The 24,755-nt window shown below is 44.0% G+C and overlaps 2 protein-coding genes across 3 annotated transcripts in view; one reads left to right on the top strand and one right to left on the bottom strand.

Annotated features, from left to right (window-relative positions):
• Positions 1-24,755, top strand: part of C8H7orf50 (chromosome 8 C7orf50 homolog) — a 292,879-nt gene that overhangs the window by 151,304 nt on the left and 116,820 nt on the right. The window lies entirely within an intron of this gene.
• The window catches only part of GPR146 (G protein-coupled receptor 146), a 59,669-nt gene continuing 39,499 nt past the window's right edge, over positions 4,586-24,755 (bottom strand). The window contains exons 1-2 of one of the 2 annotated variants that reach the window (XM_030212350.1): positions 12,531-12,660; positions 4,586-5,845 (exon numbers count right to left, since the gene is read on the bottom strand). In XM_030212350.1, coding sequence (XP_030068210.1) covers positions 4,800-5,801 — 1,002 coding nt within the window. In that variant the 5' untranslated portion in view covers positions 5,802-5,845; positions 12,531-12,660 and the 3' untranslated portion in view covers positions 4,586-4,799. Of the gene's footprint in view, positions 5,846-12,530; positions 12,661-24,755 lie in introns of those variants that run through there. The other variant, XM_030212349.1, reaches the window with a different exon arrangement.

Consider the following 24,755-nt stretch of genomic DNA (forward strand, 5'->3'; position numbering starts at 1 on the left):
TTGGGGAAAATCCACTGCTTATTTCTAGGAAGAGCAGCATAAAAGTCTATTTTACTGTTTCGGGATCTTTCCAGGTACCTGTAACCTGGATTGGCCACGGTTGGAAACAGGATACTGGGCTTGATGGACCTTTGGTCTGTCCTAGTATGGCAACACTTATGTTCTTATGACCTTTGTTGAAAAAAGCTCCCAAGGACCTTGGTTCTTATCACCCTGTTACCATTTTGCTACTAGTGGGTAAGTTTATTCATAGGGCTGTGTTTCTGCAATTGTTCAATTTCACAGAGTTGCTGGGGAGGAGGGGGGGGGGGTTCTTCACCCCTTTTAGTCGGGGTTTTGTAGGGATCAGTTTGAGACAGTTCTAGTTTCTGTGGTCAATGACATCAGGATGGAGGCAGATAGGTGTTAGAATACATTGAAATTGCTTTTAGACCTTTTGGATGCCTTTAATGTGGTTGACTATGGTTGAGATAGCTCTTGGAGTTTGGTATCCAGGGACTGCCACAGTCGTGGCTACAATCTTTTATGGAAGGTAGGTGACATTGGGACTCACTATCGCAAGATGGGCGTCCTTCTCACAGGGTCGCCCAAATCGGCATAATCGAAAGCCGATTTTGGGCGTCCTCAACTGCTTTCCGTCGTGAGGACGACCAAAGTTCACAGGGGCATGTCGGAGGAGTAGTGAAGGCGGGACTGGGGCACGCCTAACACATGGGCATCCGACCGATAATGGAAAAAAAGGGCGTAACTGACGAACACTTGGACGACTTTACCTGGTCCTTTTTTTTCTTACGACCAAGCCACAAAAATGTGCCCTAAATGACCAGATGACTTCCCCTTACTTCCCCAGTGGTCAGTAACCCCCTCCCACCCTCAAATAAAAATTTAAAAATATTACAGCCTCAGATATCATACCCAGCTCCATGACAGCAGTATGCAGGTCCCAGGAGCACTTTTAGTGGGTGCAGTGCATTTCAGGTAGGCGGACCCAGGCCCATCCCCCCTACCTGTTACACTTGTGGTGGTAAATGTGAGCCCTTCGAAACCCACCACAAACCCACTATACACACATGTAGGTGCCCCCCTTCACCCATAAGGGCTATGGTTGTGGTGTACAGTTGTGGGGAGTGGGTTTTGGGGTCTCAGCACACAAGGTAAGGGAGCTATGCACCTGGGAGCAATTTGTGAAGTCCACTGCAGTGCCCCTAGGGTGCTCGATTGGTGTCTTGGCATGTCAGGGGGACCAGTGCACTACGAATGCTGGCTCCTCCCACAACCAGATGGCTTGGATTTGGTCATTTCTAAGATGGGCGTCCTCGGTTTCCATTATCGCTGAAAATCGGGGACGACCATCTCTAAGGTCGACCTAAATTTCGCAATTTGGGCGTCCCAGACCGTATTATTGAAATGAAAGATGGACGCCCATCTTGTTTCGATAATACAGGTTTCCCCGCCCCTTGGCCGGGATATTCTGTGAGGACGTTCTCAGGAAAACGTGGGCGCCCCTTTCAATTATGCCCCCCCCATGTAACTTTGCAAGTCTAAGTGCTTTGAAAATACGCCTCATTGTGTGACTTTTCCAAAAGGAGTGATCACATCCATTTACTTTAGACTGCACTTTACTGAGATGAGAGATGCTGGAGAGGGATGGGGCCTGGGGCATTTTTTTGTACTTTTGGTGGGATTTCCAGTCATAAAAGAATTCTTGTAGAAAGTTTTTGACCTCTTAGATAAGTTGATCAAATGTGAAGTCACCAGAAGTATGGAGGTGGAGGGATTGAGAGAGAAGCTGGTGAGTCTGGGGATTACGCAGCCAGACTGGTATCAGTGACAAACAGGAGGCAGGCCACAGATCCTTTCTTATAAGGGGTGTGCAAGAGAAACTGAGTGAGGGAGATAAAAACGAAAATAGTTTTATTATGAGTTGACTAGAAGAATTGACCATGACCTTGTGAGAATCTCAAGCACTTGACCATATGTGGCTTTGTATCTGGATTAGTTTGTTCCAATAAAGATCACAGTTAAAAAAATAAATACATCAATAAATTAAATACCCTGACGACATCCTTAATAAACTAAGTGATGCTCTTCATGTTACCGTACTGCATATCAGTGAATTAAATAAGGTCTTCAAAACAGGAAGTTTTGTTCTCTGATCTATGAACTTTGATCATAAGTTGGTTGAAGGACTGCATTGAGCTATTTGATATAAGAAAGACCTGCTTGGACACGAGCTTACTGTTGACATAATCGGGGCGATTACCACTCTGGGTAGGGCTAAAGGCTACTGAACTTCTCTGTTTGTCCCAGTGCTGTAGAAATTATGAGACAGATGGTATGTCTGTGGTTTTATACCTTTACATGCCTTGTATTTGCTGTTTGTTCTGTGATATCTTCCAAAGTGCTTTTACAGCCTTCCTAAGACAAGCTTGTCCCTAAGTTAGGATGGATTTTGACTGCTGAAGTGTAGCTTTACCAACAGAACTTTGTGCAGTTAGGTCAGAAATCTTGATTGACCTTGTAACTCTGTATTTAGTGGTAACTGTGTGGAAAAGTTTATTTACACCTACTAAGGTAGTATATAATTTTTACTTTACGAACCCACATTATTCTGTATTTCAAGTTCAAATGTGGTGGTTCAGTGAGAAATGTTGTGGTGTACAGTTCCAGCAAGTATTTCCATGAGGCTTAAAACAAGAGTGCATCCTCATTGCCATAAAATTTACATCTGGAATAAGACGGAAGTTGGCGTGGAAGAAGGAAGGCTCCCCCCCCCCCCCCCCACTATACGTTTTTAAAACATAAGCTGAAAAGGTTTAGAACGCTTCAATTAACAGACTGGGTTGGGAGGCAAAGGGAAGGTAGGAAACCAAGCTATGCCTTCCAGCTTGGGAAAGTTAGAAAGAATGTATGAACTGGGCCCAGAGACCATGCTGCACCTCTTGGTTCTTCCCATGCCACATTTTAAGGCACCAATTTGGTGCTTCTCAAACAAGCCATGACTGAATGTCTTACCTTCCCTAGACCTTCAACTTGGTGTATTTTGGGAGAAGGGGGGGCATGATTGATGTAATGCAACAAGCATTCCTGTAACTTATAAGAACCAAGAGGCTGATAATCGGATTCAGTCTGCTCTAATTTTGATAGTACATAACATTTAAATGCCTTATTAGAGACTGAACTCGGCAACCCAGACTATGAAACTCCACACAGCACATGCTCCATTTTACAGCAGCCAAGGTAAGATTCTTTCCTCTGACTCAGTAATCTGAAGCTTCAAAATTGTCGGACTATTTTGTGCGTTCTTGTCCAGATTGGTACCTCACTCTACTAATGAAAAGGACTGAAGTATAACCTGGACCTAGCCCCAGCATTCCTCCCCCCCACTTTTCAGTAGATAACCATGATCTGCTCAAATCTTCTTCTGGCCATCTCCAAATGTGCAGTTGCATTATTAAGTTAAGCTTGAGGGCAATTTATATGTGTGTGTTGTGTATATATATAAAATACATGTAACCCGTTTGTGAACCTTTGTAAATTTAAGCAGAGCTTCATAGAGGACGTGGTAGGTGGCGCCTTCAGCAAAAATCATTAATCTTCAACTTAGGGGTCCTTTTACTAAGGTCTGCTGAAAAATGGCCTGCAGTAGTGTAGGCGCGTGTTTTAGGCACGCGCAGATCCATTTTTCAGCGCGCCTGCAAAAAAAAAAAAATGCCTTTTTAAAATTTTTTCCCCGAAAATGGACGCGCAGCAAAATCAAAATTGACCTACATCCATTTGGGTCTGAGATCTTACCGCCAGCCATTCACCTACTGGTAAAGTCTCTTGTGGTAACGACCTACGCACATGAAATGCCACTTGGCGCATGTCCGAAAATAAAATTATTTTTCGGACGCGCGCCAAAAATGAAATTACCACAAGAGCCACGTAGTAACCGGGCGGTAACTCCATTTTTGTACGCATTGGGCGTGCATAGATGCTTACGCGGCTTAGTAAAAGGACCCCTCAGCACCCAACCCTGTTTTCCTTTCCTTCTCAAGTTAGTGAATATTTATGGAGACAAACAGATCCATGTGTTAAGTAGGAAACAAAGGGGCAACTGTCTGCAGTAATCTAAAGCACTGAAAACCCTAGAGATGAATAGTTTTGGAATTTGTAATTAAATTTAGTGAAACTAGGTAAATCGCCTTCACCAGCTTGGTCACCCTGCAACTTCATGCTATTCTATTAATATAGCTAAGTAAAAGTGCACCAACTCAACTTTCCACTGCTTGGAATTTCATTTTGTTTAAACGGTGCTGTCTTAATGACATATTCTTCGCTAAGAACATAATCACTGTTTAACTTAACAGTATTCTTTTCTCCAGAGAGAGATTTTCCTTCCAACAAAGTGCTGAGTGTTCAATCAAAGCTTCCATTAACCCTCGACTGATTTCTCTAAACAGGACGATACAACAAGAATACTTTGAACGTTGCAACCTATTCGCAGCCTGCACCCTGCGTTTTTGCACGCTTAACCAAAAAAAAAACAATTCTGGTTTCCTAAGCGTCCCTGCGGACCAGACCAGGATTGGACTGATGGGTTGTGCTCGCCTACCAGCAGGCGGTCCGGAGGGACTAAAGGAAAGCAAATTAGCAGGTAAGATCTAATTTCTCCTTGTTCTGTTGGTGGTACAGAAGCCCTCGTTGGAGCAGGCGTCCTTGGAGACTTCAAAATGGAACATCTCTCAGCGCAACGCCCGAGACAGAGCCAGTTTGTAAATCCTGCAATATCTGAGTACTGCACCATTTTTGGCTCGCTAAGTCATCACCGCTTGGACCGCAGAGTGCTCGCGGGAGCATCTTGGGCTTCCACAGTGCAGTTTTTTGAACAGCCGACGCAGCTTGCTGGGAAAGTTTTTACTCATGTATCTGTAGAGCAATGGTATTACAAAGCTGCTGGAAAATGCCAGCAATCTGGATAAGTTCTTCAGGAAATGGAATATGCGGAAATGATTTCCACCCACTGCCTTGGTCTGCATACTAGTAAAGGTATTCACCGAAAGAGTTGCGTAGTAAGGCGTCCATAGAATAAACTGTGTACAGACTGTAGCAATCAAAAGCCTATGCACAGATGGATCTAGCCTTCCAGTGTCTTGGTCAAGGGGTGTGGTCTCTTTTCGTATTCGTAAAATTAGTATAATTGCATACAGCACAGCAATTGCTGGTACTACGTACCCAATAAAAACCATGATAGCATCAGCTGCCTGTTTGTTCTGCATTTTGGAGCACTCTATAATTTTATTAGACACATGATTGCAGATATAGAAGAGGAGGGATGAAAAACTGGTCAGCATAGCTCCTCCCCAGATGAACCCACACACGTGTTTTGTATTATACACACTTGACATGTATGTCCTTGGCAAAGCGCGTTCAATGTAGTAGTCCAGGCTGAGCAGTGTGGTGGAATACATGATTACCAAGGAGGAGATGTTCAATAAAATGATCAGAGTGATATAAACTTCATTGTTAAAAGTCCAGATTGCCCACTTCGTGTTGGTAGGTCCCAGTAGGTATATAGGCGCTACTGCATTGATCATGAGGCCAGCAATGGCCATGTTGACAAAGTAAACGTCCGGCATGGTCATGGTAGCTTTGTTGTAAAGGTTGACTAGGACCAGCAGTGTGTTATAACAGAGCCCAACTGGAAAACAGATGAGGAGGTAGAGAAGAGAGACGATAGACAGGACAAGTTGAAAGTCATGGCAGAGATGTTGGTCCTCACTGTTCTCGGTATCATTGAAGGCATCACAGCTCCACATAGTGATCCTAGCTTCCAATTCTTCACTGCCGGTCACCAGCCGGGCTGTATGGAAAGAATTAGGGTGAGTAAGTAACACAATTGTTTTATACATGTTGTAGCAGAAAGGATCCCTCATGTTCCAGTAAAACTATGAAGTGATATTTTGCAATTACCCGCTATATGCATGTGTAGAATTAACCAAATTATTAAGAAAAACAATCCTCAAGTATTAATCAAACCAGAAGCTTACTGCAGAAAGAGTTTACTGGATACACTGAGTCATCTGTTGAAAGTTTTTGGAAATGTGCTTGAATAATGGGAGTGCAGGAAAGCGGTTACGTAACAAGCACATTCCTGTGTAGTAATATTTCTCTGGAATAACACTGAGCCACCTCTGTTCTGGTAGAATGACACTGAATTACCCATTAAGACGTGTCTTTATGTATCAGTGGTATACCTTGCCTCATTTAATTCTGCTATACATTGCTCCCTTGTTTGGCTTCAGCAAGTTAGGCAGCTGTTGTGTAAATTCATCACCTCTCCCATTCTGTGCTTCCGGGGAAAGCTCTCAAAGAAAGCACTGTAGGTCAGCTCTTTATAAAGGGGCGTACAAGCAGGGGGCATGGGCCCACCCACAGATTACGCCCTGCCGCCGCCCGCCCCCCCCCCCCCCCCCACCGCATCAGGTAATTTGTATGCTGGCGGGGGTCCCCAACCCCCGCCAGCCGGAGTCTTCTTTAGCGCCGGTCAACTCTGGCGCCTTCATTGTGTGATCATCTGTTTCTGACGCCTTACGTCCTGCACCATGCATGTAGCCCTGTGCAGGACGTAAGGCGTCAGAAACAGATGATCACACAACGACGGCGCCGGAGTCGACCGGCGCTGAAGAAGATTCTTCGGCTGGCGGGGGTTGGGCACCCCGCCAGCAAATAAGGTACCTGCTGCAGCGGCGGGGTGGGGGTTGTGGCTGTCCAGCACGGAACATGCTAATTGACTTTTTCTGTTTTAAGGGAAGCTTTGTTTGAGCTAATTCTCATTTGTAGATGTGGCCAGAAATACTTGTCAAAAACACTGGACGTGGCAGGCGACTCAGAGAAATTTAATAAGAATCGCTTTAACAGGGCTCCCGGATTAATTGGTTACCCTCGGTGAGCCGCTTTTGCTCGAAAGGGTCCAAGGGGGAGGGTCGACGGCTAAACAGTGCCCCCCTCCCGCCGAGGTCTGGCTACGCCCCTGCGTACAAGTCTGATGTATACTGTTCATCCCAACAGAACTATATAAATAATGATTATAAACGGATACAATAGCAAGGTAGTAATTACTTTACACACATCGGGCACACTTAAGCTATCTTAGGGGTCCTTTTACTAAGCTGCGTTAAGCGTCTACGCGCGCCCAACGTGAGCCAAAATGGAGTTACCACATGGCTACCACGTGGCCTGTGCAGTAATTTCATTTTTGGCGCGCGGCCGGTACACTCGACCGAAAAAATATTTTTTATTTTCTGGCGCGCGTGGCATTTGGTGTGCGTAGGTCATTACCACGTGAGAATTTTACCTGCTAGGTCAGTAGCTGGCGGTAAGGTCTCAGACCCAAAATGGACGCGTGGCAATTTTCATTTTGACACACGTCCATTTCGGCAAAAATGTTTAAAAAGGCATTTTTGCAGGTGCGCTGAAAAATGATTGTGTGTGTGCCCAAAACACGTGTCTATACTACTGCAGGCTGTTTTTCAGCACACCTTAGTAAAAGGACCCCTTATGTTTTTTTATGTATTGCCCTGTTCTACATTCCCACTGCTGTCAAATATCCCCCCTCCCCCCACACATACAGATTTGGGCGTTCTGAGAAGAAATTTGTCCAAATGGTACTTTGACACTTTTTGGACATCTTTCCCTTTTGAAAATGAGCCTCATTGTAGGACATGTCAAATGCCAGGTACATTACTAAACCTAGCAGCAGTACCTTGAGCAGGATCAGCACAGAAAGGACCACAAGACCCACTGACTGGCTGGCCTGAGTCCCTCTATGATGCAGCAATATTCCAATGACCACACAAGTTCCGGAAAGCTCTTGCAGTTCTGCCCCCTTGGTGAGAGGGGCAATATAGTCTGTGAATATTCTACCATCTACCCATTAGGGCCCAAAGCAGATCACAAATAAAGAAGCCGGAACCTTATCTAGGAAGTACAATCATAAAAACAAATACGTTTTACAAAATGTATAAATCATGTAAAAGATTTGCTAAATAAAAAGGTTTAAAAATGAAAAGAAAAATAAGAACTTTGGGGCCTAGGTTCTATATTGTAATCCCTCTGTGTCCCCCCTCCCCCCGCCAAATAATTAAATGAGCTTTCCAATACCCGTTTATAGCCATTTCTCACTGAGGGAAAGTTTAAAGTAAATTGATCTTAGAATTAGATGTTCTCTCGAGATTCAAGATGGCCGCTGCTGAAGCCTGACCTACTACTAGGGTTACGCAGCGCTGTACAATTTAACATAGAGGGACAGTCCCTACTCAAGGAGCTTACAATCTAAAAGACAAGTGAACAGTCAGTCCGAAAGGGGCAGTCAAATTGCGCCAGTCTGGATTTACCTGCCAGCTGTCTGAACTTTTCGGGTTTTTTGGGATGCCGAAGAGAAGGGGCCGCCCTGCCTCCACCGCTCCTCAGCGGCAAAACCCTTCCGCAGGAGTTGGTGAAATTCAAGCATTTATTTATTTTTTATTTTAGTTACATTTGTACCCCGCGCTTTCCCACTCATGGCAGGCTCAATGCGGCTTACATGGGGCAATGGAGGGTTAAGTGACTTGCCCAGAGTCACAAGGAGCTGCCTGTGCCGGGAATTGAACTCAGTTCCTCAGGACCAAAGTCCACCACCCTAACCACTAGGCCACTCCTCCACTCATATTTTCAGAGAGCGCCGGTTCCAGTTTTGTCGGTAGGCGCTGGTCTGTCCCGGAGTGAATGGAGAACCCGGAGCCTACCCTGGGCTAGAGCTTTCGCTCAGCCCCGACGCAAGAGCTCCCCCCCCCCCCCCCCACAACCATCTGGCAGCAGTACTCCACTGTTGGCGTCCTCAGACCCGTTTCCCATGGTTGGTACGGGAGAAGAGAGACGGGAGGTGGTGCAATCAACCGAAGGAGTTCAGGCAATTGGAGAACTTGAAAACCCAGATGGAAGAGGTGCCATTAGCAACTTCTGTGGCAGCGAGGGAGAATGAAACTGTGAGTTTGGAACAGGTCATTTCTACTAGAGAGACTGAGGTAACGTCGACACTATATCCTATATCTGTTAATAAACCCAATGAAGTTACCCTGGACAGTTTATGGACTCTTATCGTGGATTTAGGTAAAGCAATGTGTCCTCAAGTTAAAAAAAATTGACCCAGGATCTTTCTATTTTAGACTTTCAAGTGGAAACGTTAACACAACAAAATAAGGAACACGAAAAAGAGGTTCAAAAGATAGTCTTATCAAGAGAATATTATTAAAGACTTGACACTTCTAAAGAGGAAAACTGAATTTCTTGAGAACTCAGTAAGGAGTAATAACCACCGGTTCTTAAATGTTCCTAGACAATTCACTACTCCTCCGCGAGATATGGTAAGAAAATATGTAAAAGAAATACTTGGAGTGGCTGAAGAAGCCATTCCTCCATTTTCCCAGATATATTATTTGCCTACAAAATTACAGCAAAACCAAGATAAGCAAGAACTAGATGTTTCCGCATTGTTAGAATCTTCAGACAATGAGTTGGTGATACCGTCAACGTTAATTGCTGTTGCTTTAGCACCGGATAAGAACTGAAACTGTTCTTTAAGAACAAAGAAAAAAAAACTTTTCTTGGACAGAGAATTCAAATTTTCCCTGACGTCTCCAAAGATACTTAGAGGAGACGCCAGCAATTCTTGCTAATGAAACCAGGGGTCCTTCAATTGGGGGTTACTTTTTTCCCTAAGATACCCTTGTAAATGTGTCATTTAATATCAGTCGACTAAGTATGTTTTTTTGAACCTTTCCAACTTACAGCATTCTTAACAGCTAGAAGAAACAGTGGGTAGGGGGGGGGGGGGTCTTAAAAACTGATCTCTAGATAGTTAATTTTATTGGCGTCATTTGGGTAGTCAGTAGGTAAGCTTATATTTCCATTTGAATACCAAGATAGTGGACTTGAGTAAATCTGGCTGGAAGTTTGGTTTCTTTATGATTTGGTAAAATGAATCCAATTACCGTGTGTACGTGATGTATTGTGTTGTAATTAAACGAGGAAAAGCCTCAAATGCTAAGGAAAGCTCCTTTGTTAGTCACCCAACTTAAGGGAGCCACCTTTCATTCATCATAGGCTGAAAAACCTCTTAGATGTTATAATCTCAAACTTGAACCTGATCGTTATCTTAAAGATTCTAAGATGCACTTATCTCAACAGCTGTAGTCGTAATTCACCGGCCACGGCCCGACTTCGTTGACTGCCTCAGGGTCCGTGGTGCCACCCGACTATGTCCAAAGCTGCGATTCCTGACTGTAGCAGCTGTAGTTCATATGTAGGTGATGGAAGACGATGCAATTCGGTGTCCATGGTGTCTTTTTCGTGTTCCTTATTTTGTTGTGTTAACGTTTCCACGTTAAAGTCCATGGATACCAAATTGCATCGTCTTCCATCTCCTACATTTGAACTGCAGCTGCTACAGTCAGGAATCGCAGCTTTGGACATAGTCGGGTGGCACCACGGACCCTGAGGCAGTCAACGAAGTCGAGCCGTGGCCGGTGAATTACGACTACAGCTGTTGAGATAAGTGCATCTTAGAACATTTAAGATAACGATCAGGTTCAAGTTTGAGATTATAACATCTAAGAGGTTTTTCAGCCTATGATGAATGAAAGGTGGCTCCCTTAAGTTGGGTGACTAACAAGGGAGCTTTCCTTAGCATTTGAAGCTTTTCCTCGTTTAATTACAACACAATACATCACATACACATAGTAATTGGATATCTTTGTAGGCTTTATCGTGAACTGATATTGATGATAACCGAAGCCTTAAGTTGGTAGAATGAATGCCATGCCAGTTTTTTTTACTTTTCTGTACAAGTATTATACATGATTGTAATTAAAAATTTCATTAAAAAAAAGAATTAGATGTTCTAGTAATCAAAAACAGCAAAGGAAGGAAGTGTTCAGGACGCGAGTCCTCAAATATTTAAAAAAATCAGACGGCTAACTTGAACGTAAGTCACGCATGCACTGGCAGCCAACATAGATGAATTAGTTATGGAGTAACTGTGTCCTGTTTACAGGACTCACAAGTCGAGTGGGTAGTTCTTGTGTTAAAAATTTATGGGTTAGTTTTGTGAAATAATGAACCTTGCTCCTAAGCTGGGGAGCACGTGGAATTTCTGTTTTGTTTTTTAGCGTGGTGTCTAGAGGTTCAGTAGACGGGAATGCGTATATTTAGAAAGGCTAAATATACCCAAGGAGAAGGGCTGCAAAATCCGGTCCGGAAAAACCGCTACAGGATTACTGAGCGTTATAATAAACATGCATAGTTTCTCTTGCTCAACTCAGGACACGTGCATGAGTATTTCTGTAGCTGTGTACTATTTAGGAATTCACAAAAGAGAAACTGAGTATTCACAATCCTTAATTAAACTCCACCCATAATCATGTGCTTTAAAAACCTTTTTAGTCAGCTGATAACTTCATTAATTGTTTTTCCTGTGTATCCTGTCTTAACTAGATGATGAGTTTCTAGAAATAAGGCTCTCCATTATAAATCCCTTCACAGTGCTTTTGTATATCTGCTATACACACACACACACAAAAAGCATACTAATAATTCTCTCTGTGTTTCGCTAGAGGGAACTATACAAGTTCTTTCTTGCTATGTAGCTAAATGAAAGTCACCTCTCTAAATGGATACAGACCAGTATCCCTATGCTACAGGTACGGTCTTTTGCAGTGGGGATAGATTACTTGCAATTACTCTCCCTCTCCAAAAGATATTTCCCCTGGCGTGGGGATATTTATTGTTCTGTATAATTTAGAGAGGTGACTTCCATTAAGCCACATAGCAGGAAAGAACTTTTGTAGTTGCACCTCTCTAGCAAAAGTCAATTTCCAAAAGAAAACAGTCGGCATCAACGAAGATCAAAGCAGGGCTGCTTTTTTTTTAAACAGAGGATGTATGTGTCCGGATTTAAATATAATTTGTTTCAGGCAGGAGCGCATTCAAATCAGATATTGCAAATGAAGCTGCTGACATTCATTGCAGTACACTGTCTACAGGACGTCTGGCTTGTAATATCCTCCCTGGTGCTGGGGGGGCAGATACACAGATTCCCCACCCCCGCTCCCCTTTAGAAGAAATTCCGTCTCTGCTATTGTTCGCAGATATTCCGAGGTGAGAGAGAGCAGGGGCTGCAGTGAAACCCAACACCAGCACAGGATCCCTGAGCAAACGGACATTATTAAGCAGCAGAACAGCTTGCACGCTTTGTGTTTTCACTAGCAATGTTTTGCCTCTAGCTCCGCCTTCTGTGGTTCAAACTACAGCTACGCGCAGGCTGGAAGTGACACTGCTGAACAAAAACACCCTCCCCCCCCCCCCCCCCCCAAAAAAAAAAAAAAAAAATATTCATTAGGGGTAAATCGGAGTGCTAGAAAAGACTACGATCCACCCCGAGCGCTTTTGCTGACACCCCTGATCACATGCAGCAGGTCTCTGTTAGTCTACGGTAAAGAGCAAAACGGTACCTCTTCAATCCGATCACCGATCCACCTTCCGTTCTTGTGCTCGGGTCCATGGGGAGGTGGCACCATTATTTCCACCCCCCCTCCTCTTCCCCAGGACTAGCCCTAGCTCGCGCTGGCCGTGCGTCCCTGCGTGTGCCTCTCTTGCACTTGTTTTCCCATCTAGTAAATTACTCACAAAGTTTCCGTTCTGTCTGGCCCCTCCCTGGCTCTGCTTCCAGCCACTTACAAGAAATAAGAGGCAGAACTGCTCAGTAAGAGAGGGGCAGGGTCTGGTTTCTCAACCCCTCTCTCTCGTTCTCTCTCCCCCACCCCCCTTGATAGCATGCAGACTAGAGGCCGCAGGTGGGCAGGAGGCTGACATATGCAACAAAAGCCTTACTGCCTTTTCTTCTTTTACAGTTCTCTGTCAAGGGGGAAATAATACTACCCCCCTAAGTCCAGTCAGAAGTTTGCACAGCCCAAGCTTTAGAATAAATTCCAAGCAGGGCTGTATTTTTAAAAACAGTGCTCACGGGCAGACCATTAAGAAGGGAAGTCCGCAAAGATTAGAGAATGGGGGTTTTGGGCACCTTCAAAATATGGTACCCTAGGCATGTGCCTGTGTTGCGTATGTGTAAACCCAACCCTGAGTCTACAAAATCCAGAGTGGATGGAGCTAAACGATTTTTCACGCATTCAAAAAGTACAAAGTCCCGGGGGACATTCAATGAAATTGCATAGAAATACTTTTAAAACAAATAGGAGGCAATATTTTTTTCACTCAAAGAATAGTTAAGCTCTAGAACTTGTTGCCGGAGGGTGTGGTAACAGCGGTTAGTGAATCTGGGTTTAAAAAAAAAAAGTTTGGACAAGTTCCTGGAGGAAAAGTCCATAGTCTGTTATTGAGAACAAACCTGCGGGAAGCCACTGCTTGCCCTGGAATTGGTAGCATGGATTGTTGTTACTAAGTGGGTTTCTGCCAGGTACTTGTTGTGACTTGGATTGACCACTGATGAAAGCAGGATAGTGGGCTTAGATGGACCATTGGTCTGACCCAGTACGGCTATTCTTATGTTCTTGTACTAAACAAACTGGGAGGGGTAATCTGAGTTATTTAGCACACCCAATCATTTTGAAAAGTTGCCTCCTATGACCAGGCACACTGAGGTTACACTCTTGTCCTCCAAAGCTAAGGCCTCAATAAATTAGTCTATAAGATGGCAGCAGCTGTGTGAGGAAAGCTGTGTTTGTGGTGTGGGAGAGAACTGTCAAGAAGCTTTTTCACAGAAACTGTTGGGTCTCTGTTGGCACAGTGGGGGAAGGGAAGTTGTTCACTTTCCACATTAACCTGATCTTAAAAAAAAATTATGAATGGACTAAATGGAAGATATTTTAGGTGTAGTATATGGGCTTAAATAATGACGCAGTCTATATGTGTATTTAAACTTATGAGTGGGTATATATTTGTGCATACATTTTGAAGGCAATTTTTTCAATTTTGCTTGCGTTACTTGCAAAGTTGGTGAGTGGGTTCAGGCAGCATTGCTATTTCAGGTCACATCTCCTATAGTGGACAGTAGTGACACAGTGGTGCCAGGGCCGCCGAGAGAGGGAGCAGAGGGGCAAAATTCCCAGGGCCAGGGCCTCCAAGGGGGGCCCGGCACCGGGGTCAGGCCGCCGGCGCTGCAGTCCCGGGTCTCACCTGCCTGCCTCCACGGCTCCGGGCCCCCTTCATTCAAAGCGGCAGTCGCAGATCGCGTCTCTTCTGGCCTTCCCTCCCTGTGTCCCGCCCTCACGGAAACCGGAAGTTACATCAGACCTCTCTCTTGATCTGACCAAAGCAGCACTAAGTTATGGTCAGATCAAGAGAGAGGAAAAAAATTTTCTCAATGCTTTCTCTGTCGAAGCACCGCCCTTGAAAAAGCCCACAAGCGAAACGGATGGGGCCACCGTCGGGCAACAGATAAGTGCTTGACTTTACTTTATCTTTGTAAAGCTGCTTTAGAGCACTTCATGAGAATCAGTGAAGGTTTTTATGAACCAAAGAAAATTAGAAGTTAGCATTGATATTGTCAATATATTTAAAAAAAAATTCTTGTAAAAAAAGCAAAATTGTTAAAATCTATTTGGAAATAAATTAAAAGTTAAAATAATTCTTTCCAAGCAAGGTTTTTATGACCAGTGATGAACACCACGCCCCCAGTTAAAGCCGCTGAAAACTGAAAGTAAGCGGTCGGGCGTTTTGAGGTCTTTTCCTTGCTTTTTAGAAATATTTTGTTAAAATCAAACATTATATTTCCATATCAATTTTATTGGATTCCTCTTTATATGTTCAGCTAGCAGAGCTGCCAGCACTTAAGTTCCTTCAGTACCTGGGATGTATCCCATCCAGCCCCAGTGCTTTGTCTACCTTTAGTTTAGCTAGCTTCTCTCAAACACAGACTTCGGAAATTAATAATAATCATAATAAGAATAATATGTTATTTAAGAGGCAGAGACGGTTGAGACTTTTGCAGGAAAACTGAAAAGCCTTAATGGAATCTTGGTGTTCTGTAAAGTTTGAATTGTGGTATTTCAAAAGAAAACAAAAAAAAACCCCTTTTATTAGTGGTGGCACACCCTACATCCAAGAATTAAGTTCAGTTGATGTATATTTGTGTCAGTGCAAAGCTGATGCTCTTTAAAATGATTTTTGAAAGCAGCACTCCAACCAAAACCAACAGGTTTATGGTGTACAAAGACCTTATGCACAGAGGAAATCACCAGTTATTCTGAAATGACAGCAACCATACTGCCTTTTCTATGTGACAGAAAGAAAAAAAAGCATAAAGTCAAACCAAGCTCAGTTTTGAAGGCTGAAATGAGTAAGATGCACCCCGAACCAAAACGCTGTGGTTAGAAGACAGAACAGTGTACAAGTGAACCTAGAATGGAGCACAGCAACGACACACTCACCACACGGTTTTGCATTCTAACTTTTAAAACAGGTGCTCTCAACCCAGTCCTCAAGACCACCCCAGCCAGTCAGGTTTTTAGGAATATCCACAGTGAATACGCATGAGGTAGATGTTTCAGGGACACCTTAAGACTCTTGATCATGATATTGTCACCTGCCCCAAGAGCGCAGATGCGGGGGAAACAAAAACTCTGCAAAGACTTTCAGGAAAATGAGAAAAGCCTGGCTTGGGTCCAGGAAGGCAAGCGAGCCAATAGGATGAAGAAACTAACACGGCTAGATCGAAGTACTGTTTTTCTTCTATAGCCATTGCAACAGAGACAGCCATGTGGATGTGGGGTCTTTATAGTCACCGACAACCATAAAGGGCCCACATCCATGGTCTCTTGAGGCTGAAGGGGCCTAGGAAGAGGGTGTAGACTCCCTGAGCCCATACGCCAGGCCCCCTCCCTACCCATCTTCAAATCCTTGCTCAAAGCCCGCCTCTTCATTGTCGCCTTCGGCACCTAACCACCATACCTCTATTCAGGAAATCTAGACTGCTCCAACTTGACATTTCGCCCATTAGATTGTAAGCTCTTTTGAGCAGGGACTGTCCTTTTTGTTAAACTGTACAGCACTGGGTAACCCTAGTAGCGCTCTAGAAATGTTAAGTAGTAGTAGTAGACTCAGAAGTTAGGAAATAATTCTCTATGGCCAGGATAGTGGATACATGGAACTGCATCCCGGTGGAGACGAGGACTCTGAATTCAAGAAAGCATGGGGCAAGCACAGAGGATCTCTGAGGAAGAGGAAAGGATTGGAGAACTGCTGCTGCTGAGAGAATTTTTCTTCAAGTCCTTTCTCTGGTACATCTGTCCGTGCTGTGGCCTGCTTGTGTGTGTCTAGAGTCTGGGCAATATTGTTTCCTGTTTCTTAATATTAAATATATGAAAGCCGCCCCTTGCTCTTCACATTGCTGCAGTGTTACAGCAATATAGAAACTGAACTCGGAGTGTGGAGAAAGTATTTTGCTTAGCATGTTGTAAAACATCCAGGTTGAAATTAGAAACTTCCACTGTTATTCTAATCCAGTACCTCCTTTCAACTAGACCACCAGCAGACTCCTACACTCATTTCCGCAAAATTTTAAAAACGCATTTTTTTTCGAGATGTATTTGAAGATAATGTTTAATACAAAACTAAATAGAAAAAATACCGGAAAGGGATAGGAGAAGAGAAGAAAGAAGAAGGGGGATGGGATTGAATAGGAGAAAAGGGGAAAGGTTGGGAAAAAAAAAGAGAGAATATACTTTCCTTTTCTCCAGATTTTATTAAATGTTTTTATGAATATAGCTTAAGTAATTCGTATGAATTGCAAAGAAAAGCTACGAGAATGGTACGGGATTTGCGTTACAAGATGTATGAGGAGAGACTTGCGGACCTGAACATGTATACCCTGGAGGAAAGGAGAAACAGGGGTGATATGATACAGACGTTCAAATATTTGAAAGGTATTAATCCGCAAACAAACCTTTTACGGAGATGGGAAGGCGGTAGAACTAGAGGACATGATATGAGAGTGAAGGGGGGCAGACTCAAGAAAAATGTCAGGAAGTATTTTTTCACGGAGAGAGTGGTAGATACTTGGAATGCCCTCCCACAGGAGGTGGTGGAGATGAAAACGGTAACAGAATTCAAGCATGCGTGGGATAAACACAAAGGAATCCTGTGCAGAAGGAATGGATCCTCAGAAGCTTAGTCGAGATTGGGAGGCGGGGCTGGTGTTTGGGAGGCGGGGCTAGTGCTGGGCATGACTTCTACGGTCTGTGCCCTGAAAATGGCAGATACAAATCAAGGTAAGGTATACACAAGAAGTAGCACATATGAGTTTATCTTGTTGGGCAGACTAGATGGACCGTGCAGGTCTTTTTCTGCCGTCATCTACTATGTTACTAGGTAATTGACTGTCTGGTTTGCTGTGCTTTCCTATCATAAATGGATTTCAGAGTATGTTTTAAAGTATTTTAACATCATATTTTAATGTTATATTACGTCGTAAACCATTCTGACTTACTTTTGTAATAAGTGACGGTCTAGTAAATGAATAAACGATAAACTGTGGAGTCCTGTGGGTCTTCAGCTTCTGGATTGCATCACAAAGGTCCTCCGCTTACTTTTTGGTTTTTGACCTTCCAGCTCCTGCTCATTCACCTTCCTCAGGCTGGTACCTGGGGGTTATGGTCTCAGCCCTAACCTCCCCACTTCCAGTACATCACTGCAGAGGAGCATATTATATTAACACCGCCCAGACCTGGTGTGAAGGAAGCATCAGCCGCTCCCAACCTTTCCTCTTTTTTTTCCAATTCAGGCTTCATCAGCTTACAGTGGAGGAGTGGCCTAGTGGTTAGACCACCGATCTTGACATCCAGAGGAGGCCGGTTCAAATCCCATTGCTGCTCCTTCTGATCTTGGGCAAATCACTTAACCCTCCATTGCCGCGGGTAAAAAATTAGATTGTGAGCCCTCCAGGGACAGAGCAATACCCAGTGTGTTTGAATGTAACTCACCTTGAGCTACTACTGAAAAAAGGTGTGAGCAAAATCCAAATAAATGAATTAATTCATGGTGGGAGCCTGATGAAGGCTTGCTTTTCTCATTCCCAGCATGCTCGTCTCTCAGCTACTCCAGAGTACTGCCAGGTACAGACTGTGGTTTTCCGGAAAGCTCTTTGCCTGTGCTGGTTTCCAGCAGAAGGAAGTCAAAGCAGACTAAGAGGTAACAGTATTCATGTGTCTTTGACTGTCCACAAGACACAGCCTCCGACTATGGCCTTGACCTACTGAAGCCTAGTCAGGCCAACTTCATTGTATGGCTTGCTGCCTAGAAAGTCTCCCATTCAGTGAATACTTCAGTTTTCTTGAAAGCCGAGCTCTGGAACTGAAGTGCTGAATTTTGCATTTCCTTTTTTGGTTAAAAACTAAAATAAAATCAACATTTCGTTAAAATGTCTGAGTTGCAGTGAAGCCCTAGGTCTTAGAATTCTTTCCAAGGCTCTCCACCATTAAATCTGCTGAATCTGTATGGAGCTCAGCTGAGGATCTGTTTATTTACCAAGTGTGTGATAATTACTCGCAGGACCAGTGCAAGTACCTGCTACAGAGAAGTCACGTCACGGTAAAACTAAGACAAGTCAGCCCCATGTTCATTTATCAAATTCAGAGGCATGTGAGTACATAGTGTGTATCCTTTCAGCACCGCCTCCACTAAAGTGCATTTACACTGTGTCCCAGTGCACAGACTTGTTTTCACTTTGTCCATTGTAATGTGCATACTTTCGCTCCATTCATCCATCATAGCGCTTGTACTTGACCCCGTGGAAATGCAGCAAATGTATAAAAAATAAATAAAAAAGACGACTTGGTTTTGAGTCTGCTGTTCTATGGAGTGTATAGCAGAGATTACCCATTCAGCGCTGGGGAGCGAGGAAAGGCAGCTCTCACTATGATAGTGGCCTTTGCCTCCTAGAGAAATGCAGAAGAATTGCCTTGGAGATGGTGCACCTCCCGTCCTGTCCTCAGAGCTAGTGCCTGTAAAACAGAGTCAGTGGGGCAGAGGATCTGTCTTGTGGAATCTGGAGATGAAAGGATCACACTTCTACTACAGTGAATGTAAACAAAAGAAAGGATATTGCGCATTTACCACCAACAGACCCTCAGGCAAAGTGTACTGTAAGAGACAAGAAGTAATACAGACACAGTAACCCAGTGGTTATACTGCTTGGTGGATTTGTACAGAAGTAGTGGAGGAGTAGCCTAATGGTTCAAGCAGTGGGCTGAGAACCAGGACAGCCCAGTTCAAATGCCACTGCAGCTCTGGGTAAGGCATAACCCCCCCCCCCCCCACACACACACCGCCTCAGGTACAGGCTTAGGGCCCATGCAGAAAGCTAGTGCAGATGGAGGCGTAAGATTAACATGATGTCTGTGATCAGTTTGCTGGGCGCACGAATAAGAAAAGGGGTTTGTGCAGAAGCTAACCCTATGCAAACCCCTGAGTCGGACACCAGCACACATCCTATTTAAATAGATGGTAAGGGAGCCCCGTGCAGAGAATTGATACAGAAAACTTTAAGGTGAACACAACGCACCAGATCAGAGGAAGTTTTGGCTCCTACAACAGTCACATCAGGGCGGAACTAACAACCCCAGTACCTGCTGGGTCACCTCCAGCTTCCCCAAAATTTCCTGATGCCCCCATCCTCTGATCCCAGAAGGGCCCTGTCCCCACCAGACACAACCTCCTAAAATCCCTGGAAGTTTAGTACGCACCCCCCCCCCCCCCCCACCACCACCACCACCATGGTAGTCTAGTGCAGTATTTCACAATCCAATCCTTGGGACACACCCAGCTGGTCGTGTTTTCACAATATCTAATCTAATCTGATTGCTTTTAACCTGCTTAATCCCTAAATTTAGGTCCAAAGCGGCGTGCAGCAAAAGACTACATTAAACAAACAAAAAAAAACTTCAGATATTTTTCAAAAAGGTGTGTTTTCAGATGTTTCTTGAAAAGGGAGAAAGACGTTAAAGATTTTATCTGCAATGGAAGACTATTCCAGAGCTGTATTACATAAACAAAGAAAGAAGATTTTTTTTGTTAAACTTTAAGCGTATGTTTAAAAGAAGGAAACAGTAACAAATGATCAGTGGATCTATACATCAGTCTTCACGCCCTGTTTACTAAGGTGCGATAGAGTCGCTCAGATGTTCCTATGGGCGACTTAGTGTTTAGCACGTGCTAAAAACGCTAGCGTGCCCTTAGCACAGCTTAGTAAACAGGGCCTTTTGTGTGTTAAAGGTGACCAGACTACAGTGGCGATCCTAGCCTGCATGACACCCGGGGCGGATCGCCGATGCGCCCTCCCCCCTGGCAAAATGACACACCCCCCCCCGGGTGCACGACGCTGGGGGGGGGGGTGCCGCGGCGCGCGCCTGTCAGCTGAGTTCGCTAACTTTGCTGCAGCTCCCTCTGCCCCGGCCGGAACAGGAAGTAACCTGTTCCGGGGCACAGGGAGCTGCAGCGAAGTTAGCGAACTCAGCTGACAGGCGCGCGCCGTGGCACCCCCCAGCGGCATGCACCGGGGGCGGACCGCCCCCACCGCCCCCCCCTTGGTACGCCACTGCCAGACTATTAAGGTGCACAGTGGTAGACCTGTACAAAATCTTAAACACAAAACAAGATAATTTCAAATCAATATGAGTGCGAATAGGAAGCCAGTGGAAGTACATAAGTATTGCCATACTGGGAAAGACCAAAGGTCCATCAAGCCCAGCATCCTGTTTCCAACAGTGGCCAATCCAGGTCACAGATACCCTGCAAGATCCCAAAACATTTTATACTGCTTGTCCCAGAAATAGTGGATTTTCCCCAAGTCCATTTAATGACGGTCTATGGACTTTTCCTTTAGGAAGCCGTCCAAACTTTTTTTTAAACTCCACTAAGCTAACCGCCTTTACCACATTTTCTGGTAACAAATTCCAGAGTTTATTTACATGTTGAATGAAGAAAAATTCTCTCCGATTCGTTTTAAATTTACTACATTCTAGCTTCATCGCTTGCTCCTTAGTCCTAGTATTTTTGGAAAGCGTAAACACTAAAGGAGATACATGTTTAAATATTCTGGTTGCTCTGTTTTGTGATAATTATAACCGCTTACAGTTTTCGGTGGAGAGCATTACAATAGTCCATTTGAGCTAAGACCCGTTGTTGTGTGAGTATGGCGAAAGAGTCTTCTGAAAATAGGCGCAAATAGCTCCGAGTTTCCTATGGGCATAAAAAATCTTTTTGTACAAATTATTTATCTGAAGATTAAAAAAATGAAAACAATATAAAATAACTCCTAATATCATTGCTGATGATTTGATAGATAGCCATTCTCCTGAGCTCAGGGGAAATGTCATGGGCAAAGGCTTATCATGCTTGTGAACGAGAGAATTTTGGGATATTTATTTATTTAGTTAAATATTTATATACCGCCTAGTCCTAAGCGGTTTACAATTTAATTACAGGTACTGGCACTGTCCCTAATGGGCTGACAATCTAAGTATATTGTACCTGTGGCAATGGAAGGCTAATTGATTTCCCCAAGGTCATACAGAACTGCAGAGGGAATTGAAACTGGTTTCCCAGGGTCTGAACTCACTGCCGACCATTCGGCAGTAGCGGAAATCAAACCCAGTACCCCAGGTCCACAACCTGCTGCATTAACCAACGAAGCTAGAAAGTAGTAAATTTAAAACAAATTGGAGAAAATATTTCTTCACTCAACGTGTAATTAAACTCTGGAATTCATTGCCAGAGAATGTGGTAAAAGCAGTAAGATTAGCAGGGTTTAAAAAAGGGTTGAATAACTTCCTAAGAGAAAAGTCCATAAGCCATTACTAAGATGGACTTGGGGAAAACCCACTGCTTATTTCTAGGATAAGCAGCATAAAATGCTGTACTGTTTTGGGATCTTGCCAGGTACTCGTAACCTGGATTGGCTACTGTTGGAAACAGGATACTGGGCTTGATGGACCTTTGGTCTGTTGCAGCATGGCAATGCTTATGTTCTTCTGTAACCATTAGATCACTCCTCCACAATGAATATGCATGAGATAAATTTGCATACCATGGAGACATGCATATACATTGTGGGTTTCCTGAAAACCTGATTGGCTGCTTGTACCCCGAGAATTGGGTTGAGAAGCACTGGTCTAGTGGTCCTCCACCACCCCCAATCCCCTTGAACCCTCAGAAATATCTTTGGTAGTCGAGTGGATCCCAACCTGCTCCCCCCTTCCGTAGGAACAATGCCCACTCACTCCTGCCTCCACGCCGACTTGCAAAATGGAGTTACTTGACCCTGCGCGGTGCATCCTAGGGCATGTCATGTGGGGTCAGTCTGCCAAATAAGAGAATTTTTTTCTTTATTTGATCATCTTCACCCAGGAACATTCCGCTACCTTGTTCTTATATTGATAGGACTGAGATTGACTACTGTTCTCTATACATAAAAACATTTAGATTTCATTTTCCCCACAAAGGAGGGCCAGTAAAGTGCAAGAGGCAGTTCTGAAATGGCCTGGTTTTTATCCAAGGTTTTCACTCCTGCAGCTTCTGGGAGGGGGAAAAATCCACAGAGAAAACATGTACAGAAACAGAACAATTATTCAGTCCTTTACCTGTGTAAATTGGTTGTGTGCAGGTACACGTGGGGTTTCCACAGTGCAAGTACTTCAAGCTGTTTTATGGGGAGGACATTTTTGAGTATTATACCTAGACTGTATTTTCAAATCTACACTCGTTATTTTTAATGGAAATGTTTACTCCTAAGAAAAGCTGGTTCAGAGTTGATGGGTCTTTTCTACAAGTGATTAGTTTTCAAAGTGAAAACAAACACACATGTTTCTTTACAAAAGTAGATGCAAGATTTATTCTTAGGCAGGTCTGAAAACTGTTTCCAGAGTGCTGGGGGATTTTTCCACAAAAGTGCTACATCTTGGAATCGGGCAAAAGTTCCACAGTTCTCTGTGTGCAACTTTATTCTTGCTCGTTTGATTTTTTTTTCTTTTTTTTTCCTGTGAACTTTTTCCCTTTGAGAAATTGCAGCAAATCAAATTGTTGTGCTATTGAATTCTGCAAGCTGATAGACACTTGCAGGCTTTTTTGACCTACTTTTTAAAATTTGGCTCTTGCTTGGATGATGGTATCTATGGTTACTTCCTGCAAGTCTTTTCTGTGGTTTAAAAAAAGAAAGAAAGAAAGAACATAAACCATTAAATGGGTCCATCTTTGTGGATCCATGACAACACTGTGCTCTGCCATGCAGAAGGGCTTGGGTTTGATGCCCGGCTTAGGCCCTCAATTCCCTGGGTCAGTCTAGGCTGGGAAGGGCAGTGCCTTGGCCATCATTTAGTTCCAATATATTTCTGGAGAGATTGAGGCATATTTTCAAAGCACTTAGCCTTCCAAAGTTCCCTACACCCCTTCCCGTGCACTCCGCTCCATGGATAAATCCTTCTTATCTGTTCCCTTCTCCACTACTGCCAACTCCAGACTTCGCGCCTTCTGTCTCGCTGCACCCTACGCCTGGAATAAACTTCCTGAGCCCCTACGTCTTGCCCCATCCTCGGCCACCTTTAAATCTAGACTGAAAGCCCACCTCTTTAACATTGCTTTTGACTCGTAACCACTTGTAACCACTCGCCTCCACCTACCCTCCTCTCCTCCTTCCTGTACACATTAATTGATTTGATTACTTTATTTCTTGTCTATTAGATTGTAAGCTCTTTGAGCAGGGACTGTCTTTCTTCTATGTTTGTGCAGCGCTGCGTATGCCTTGTAGCGCTATAGAAATGCTAAATAGTAGTAGTAGTAGCAACATTCCATCTAGAATCTCCAATAGTAGTAGACTTTGCGCTTTCTGTCTTGCTACACCCTACGCCTGGAATAAACTTCCTGAACCCCTACGTCTTGCCCCATCCTCGGCCACCTTTAAATCTAGACTGAAAGCCCACCTCTTTAACATTGCTTTTGACTCGTAACCACTTGTAACCACTCGCCTCCACCTACCCTCCTCTCCTCCTTCCTGTACACATTAATTGATTTGATTTGCTTACTTTATTTTTTGTCTATTAGATTGTAAGCTCTTTGAGCAGGGACTGTCTTTCTTCTATGTTTGTGCAGCGCTGCGTACGCCTTGTAGCGCTATAGAAATGCTAAATAGTAGTAGTAGTAAAATATGCCTCATTGTAATCCCTGCGATGTCTGAGGTAGGTTGGAAGGGGGCTATGAAAACAGGGACAAAGTCCCCAGGTAGCAGTGAATGGAGGCTGGTTCTGATTGAACATTAAGCCAAAAGGAACAGGAGGAGACAGCTGTGCCAAACAAAACAATGTAATACACATGTCAACAGCCCAGTGATTTTAAACTGTCAAAATGGAAGGGACGAGGATTCCGGAAAACTCCTGGGGTGCCACAAACCCCAAAAGGAGGTTGTGTGTGTGTGTGCAGAAAGCAGCCCTTGTGTAAGGTGCTGTGTCGTTCAGCGAATAAAGAACTCTTTCTTGTTCGTGTGTACATGGAAGACTGAGGCGTACAAAGCACGTGTGCAGGGTCAGAGTAATAGATGTTTACAGAGAGGAAACTAGACAGAAAGTTGTCTGTTTGTCATAGGCATTAAGCACTGCAAAGAACACAAGAAGCAACTGACTCTCCTTTTGTTGTATACAGCATTGACACAGGATGTATTTTATAAATACTTTTTT

The sequence above is a fragment of the Microcaecilia unicolor genome, chromosome 8 (assembly GCF_901765095.1).
Source record: "Microcaecilia unicolor chromosome 8, aMicUni1.1, whole genome shotgun sequence".
NCBI lineage: Eukaryota > Metazoa > Chordata > Amphibia > Gymnophiona > Siphonopidae > Microcaecilia > Microcaecilia unicolor.